This window comes from Pygoscelis adeliae, unplaced genomic scaffold, assembly GCF_000699105.1.
Source record: "Pygoscelis adeliae isolate BGI_AS28 unplaced genomic scaffold, ASM69910v1 Scaffold42, whole genome shotgun sequence".
In the NCBI taxonomy this organism is placed as follows: Eukaryota; Metazoa; Chordata; class Aves; order Sphenisciformes; family Spheniscidae; genus Pygoscelis; species Pygoscelis adeliae.
Window position 1 is genome coordinate 1,524,463 of NW_008824283.1, and position 4,998 is coordinate 1,529,460.

At 49.3% G+C, this 4,998-nt stretch overlaps 2 protein-coding genes across 2 annotated transcripts in view; both read right to left on the bottom strand.

The window, feature by feature from the left end:
- The window catches only part of SH3PXD2B (SH3 and PX domains 2B), an 88,620-nt gene extending 84,381 nt beyond the window's left edge, over positions 1-4,239 (bottom strand). The window contains exon 1 of the mRNA XM_009318556.1: positions 4,183-4,239. Coding sequence (XP_009316831.1) covers positions 4,183-4,239 — 57 coding nt within the window. The remainder of the gene's footprint in view (positions 1-4,182) is intronic.
- The window catches only part of STK10 (serine/threonine kinase 10), a 40,425-nt gene continuing 36,905 nt past the window's right edge, over positions 1,479-4,998 (bottom strand). Inside the window, 3 exon segments of the mRNA XM_009318557.1 lie at positions 1,479-4,379; positions 4,497-4,610; positions 4,880-4,998. The exon segment at positions 4,880-4,998 is cut by the window's right edge and continues 22 nt beyond it. Coding sequence (XP_009316832.1) covers positions 4,239-4,379; positions 4,497-4,610; positions 4,880-4,998 — 374 coding nt within the window. The 3' untranslated portion in view covers positions 1,479-4,238.

Sequence of the window (4,998 nt, forward strand, 5' to 3'; positions counted from 1 at the left end):
AAAATCCTTTGGGCGGCTCGGAGGACCTTGGAGCCCAGACATGACAGGAAAGTGCAGAGGAGGCAACGCGGGGAGCTGAGAATGCTACAGCTGCTGCAGCACCAGTAACTTTTCAGGGCTGTCATCTCAATTTTTAAAAATGAAGGAAGTTTTTTACTTTTGCTCTGTTTTCAGCATTGCACTAGGGCAGAATGGTAGATAACGGTTATTTCTGGAATACACAGTACTTTCAACATATTTTTAAATATAAGTAGCCTCACGGTTGAAGCTCCCCTCAGGCACTGCCAAGGACATGCAGATGAAGTTAAATACTCCCACGAGATCTTCTGCTTCACTGGGATACATTGGATGAGGCCATTTTTGACCAGCGTGTCTCAGGGGACAGTGCAGTCCTGGTACATGCAAACGAAGGAGATGGCTAATTATGTGTCCTCAGCTACTTCATTTCTTACTATCTCATGGGGCAAGGAGATGGGCACCCTCATGCTTTGCTCTTGTCCTTCTCTTACCACAGGGCTGCCCATGTAAACACCACCACCACCTTACAGTAACAACTCCCTCTCCCTTTCACCACCTCACATCTGAACTCACAGCCTGCGATACTACCTAACCAGGGTAGACACAGGTAGCAAGATAATCTCCCACATGAAACCCAAGGTAGAAGTTGGCAGGCTCTGGAGCAACCTTCCAAAAAACGAGGAGAAAACCCTACCAGCTCCCTGGGCTAGTGTCAAAGCTGCCCTTGCACACCATGTGTCCTTGCTTGATGTAGGGCATCTGGATGAAAGAAATCATAACTAAACTGGCAGGTAAAAATCTCCAAGCACAAAATTAAGACCACACAGGCCCTGTGGTTGGTTACAGAGGTGGTGGGAGCTTTCCTGAGCAGCCCAGGGGAGCAAGCAGAGGTCTCCCACTGCACTGACAGGGGAAGATGTGATCTGCATATTGGCCTTGTAATGCATTTCCAGGATCCAAGCGCTCCTCAGCTGAAGGCAGGGTGGGGAGGAGACGGGAGGCATCCCTAGGACCTCCTTGTCCCAAAAAGCAAGGGAGCTGAGGCATTTGTCCGGTATCTTCTGTCACGGTCAGACAAGCTAATAAAAAAGGAAGAAAAAGCCACGCATCCATGGTTTTCACCCTTCAGACGGCAGGATGCAATACTTCCTCTTCACCAAGCAGGGTCAGCCGAGCACTATTTTAACACACAACGAAGCCATCGAGACAACTGCTGCTGCACTTCGGTTTACCAGAGTTTCACTGTCTTAGCAAAGATGTTATTGCCACTGAGCTGCAGCATGCGGCAGAAGTGTTTCTGAAGGAACTAGCTCTATTTTAAAGAACTGGAAGTTCAGCCTTGCAAGGTTCACATGCCAGAACTGACTCTGGAGGTTTCTGTAAGTCAGCAAAGCCTACACTAGAAGCAAAGCTGGTCTGAGGCCACAGCCGGTGATCAGGCAGGAAATCAGACGCATGCCCAGGTTTCTCAGTCTGTTACTTTATTAGAAGGGCCTTTACATCACAGTGGTCGCCCCACTGAGGACACTTTACAAAATATTAAAAAACACTTTTTATTCAAAGCCACATTTTAAAAAAATGGCATCCCATCCCCCCTCAAAAAAAAGCGGGGTTTATTCACGGTTCCTTCTGAACAGGAAACAATAAAAACATCCTCTTTTGAAAGGGGGGGGGAATATAACCACCCTGTAAACATGGCAATCAGAAGATGTGCTCCCCTGCCCTCTTCTAGGAGAGGGACATGGTACTAGAGCCCTGGCACACCCGGAGAGGGAACAGAGAATAGGGAAAGGGCAGGGGACAAAACCATTCCCACCCTCTGTTAGCAAAAGCAAAACTATGTTGCTAGCTCCAGGCTGCAAATAAGCTGGACTGGAGAAAGGGACAACCGATTTACCATAAGGGCATCACATCAGCTCTTAAAGTCTCCAGAAATAGTCTCCTTCCTCATGCCTCACAATATCCAGAGGGAGCTGGCGCTCCCTGGGCTGGTGCAAGGCAGCAGTCAGAAGTGGCAGTGCCCTTCAGCTGGAGGAGGTATGTTATGAACAGTATGCTGCAGGACATCCTTCTGCAAGTCACGTGTAACACGTGAAAGGACAGGCACCAGGTACTGATTTCTGTGACAACAACCATTTCGTAGACTAGCTCCAGCCTGACCCCAATGGGACCAGGAGCCAAACTGCTGGGGCTGCCAGCACACATTTCTAATGCAATTTAAAGTCTCAAACCAGCACATTGTTCAGGAACAACGCCCTGCATTCATTAATTTTACATCAGCTCCTAACCTGGTGCTATCATATCTGAAAAGTATAGTCAATACTTCTGGAGATGGAACAGATGGTCTTCCTAGGAGGACAGGCCAGTTACTGAAAAGCTGCTATGCAATCTGCTTGCAAAGGGTCCCAGCCCTTAAGATCTCCATCTAGGCTATATTCATTAATAAAGACATCAACGGTGTGAATTCAGAAGAAACTTGGAATGACCCAAATAGATGTAGTCTTGCTAGTTTGGAGGAAGCTTATAAATATGTATTACAAACTCTAAATGGGTAGTAAATGTAAATGCCCTCCTCAGATAAAAGAGGTGTTAATGACCTGGGGGCTGGCTCCCTCACCTAGGTACCTGAAGTGTAGCACATCACATTCCATCTTTTCCTGAAATGCCAGTATGTCTCCAAATCAACACATGAGACATTAAAATAACATTTTTTAAGTAGAGACATTTTTTCTTACTCTGGAAGCAGGCCTAAACCAAACAATGTTTTCCAGAGATCAACAGAGAGAAAAACTTAAGTGCTACCTTACACCTTTTGGTTGTGTAAAGAAGAAGGTGCTGCCCAGTGACGTCTCTGTCCCCCTACCCAGGTCTGTGCTCTGGGTCCTACCCAGCAGCTCAGCCAAGCAGTGCCTTGTGCAGGTGGAGGAAGGCAGCCCAACCAAGACACATCACCATGGAGCAGAAAGGACAGAGGGCTGGACCTGCGACTGCTCTGCCACTCTACAGCATGACTCTAAGCTGAAAGCCAGGAAAATCATCCAAGAAACTGTGGCACATCATAAGGAGATGAGACAGCAGTGGAGAAAGTGATGCTGAGAGTAACAAGCCACTGTGACCTGCCTTTGCATCTCCTCTTCCCTTGCATCCCTTGTTTCAAGACTCCTTTATTCCTTCCAAATGATGCTTTGCAGCCCATAACCCTGACTGCAGAGTGGCCAGGTTGGCTGACCCACATGGCCAACACATATACAGCACTTAAAAAAATCTCAAGCACATATGTGATCATGAGGGTTCTGGCAATAACACTCTTCTGCCCCTCACTTGTCCTGACCAGAAGGCACATGAGAGTGACCAATACCTCACTGTTTCACCGCAGGACTGAGCACTGTTACAAACCTCCCCCTCTGCCCATACACATACACTTCTTTAAGAGACAAAAGCCTGCAGCCAGCTGAACAGTTTAATTATGCCATAGTCCAGTCTCTGATAAGATAGTGTTAGCTAGGTGCCGAGGGACTGTGGTGCCAGCAATCACAGCAAATGAAGAAGCAAAAGCATCTTTGGAAGGACTTCCAGCCAGTCCCCTTTCTGCATAGTCTGATGAGGAACAGGAAAGAAAAACCCAACCCTCCCGCCTCAAAGACAAAAAAAAATCCAAATCACTGTCTCCCTTGAGCAAAAGGGGGACACAGTAGATAGAAATAAATCTAAGGCAAGTGTTGGGGGGGCCACAAGGCCAAGGTTAGCCTAAGACAACACCAAAGCTGCTCTGCCCCAGACTAGTCTTTACTGGGAGGAGGAGCAGCCACAGTGGAGAGAGAGGCTGACAACTACTGCACAGAGGCCAGGAGCCACCGCCCGTTTCTCCTGTTCAGAGCCGTTATTGCTTCGGTCTGAGATGACCAGCCCAGTGAGCACCAGGCTCACGCGAGAGGCAACGCATCCAGCTAACAGTGCAAGTATGATCGCAGAAAGCGTCCTGCCCGGCTTCCCAGCGTGGAGCTGTGCTGAGCAGGCCAGCCCCTGGAAAAGCCACCAAACTTCCAGTCGGCATCCCCTAGTGCAGGACAGAGGCCATGTTTATCCCAGACAGAGCAAGGGGACAGGAGGGTGCTGTTGTGAGAAGAGGCTGCTGAGAGGGTCTTCCAAGTCCAAGTTGCCCACCTGCAGCCCAGGAGGACACAGCAAGTACCAGCTGGTGGCCTGCCAGCTGTGAGGCATTACGAGCTCTCTGTGGAGCTGAATGGGACGAACTTGGCATGTTTGGTTGGGGATGCTGGTGTCTGTCCATCTGCCTCCTCGCTCAGCTTGAAGAACATCTCCTGCTCACGCTTCTTCTGGTTCAGCTCGTCCTCCAGGGCCTTAAGCAGAAGGGAACACACACAGAAGAGATGTATTTGAGATTGTACTGGAGCTACGGATACTGTCCCCTCCAACCAGCCAAACAGGACACCCTGCTCACGCCGAGGAGGCACTACCTTCTTCCGTGGCCTCAGCTTGTCCCGCCACTCCTTCATGTGCTGGTTGTGGTTCTCATCCAGGGACTTAAGCTTCTGGGTTTCGTGCTCAATCAAGAGGTGACACTTCTCATTCTAAACACAGATCACAAAACAGAACACCCATCAAGCAGCTGGGACCATAAATCCTGTGGTCGAACAGGACTTGCATTGGCCAGAGGCAGAGCTCTGAGCTCCAGGGCATGTTTAGACATGGCCACAAAAACCTCTCAAGGCAGAGCAGGGGTCATCAGTTCTAGTTCACTGATAGTCCTCTGCAGCCACTTCTTACGACATGCCCCTTGTGCTAGAGCAGAAACAGTGCCCAGGCAGCTCCAAGAGGCTGAGCCACAAGGGATGGGTACCTGCAGCTGCTGGAGCTCATTTGTGTTGCTCTCACACTGGGCCTGCATGTCCTTCATCTGCGTCTCGTGCTTCTGTTGCTGGTGTAGCCGCTCTGCTTTTTGCCTTTTCTCTTCCTGCT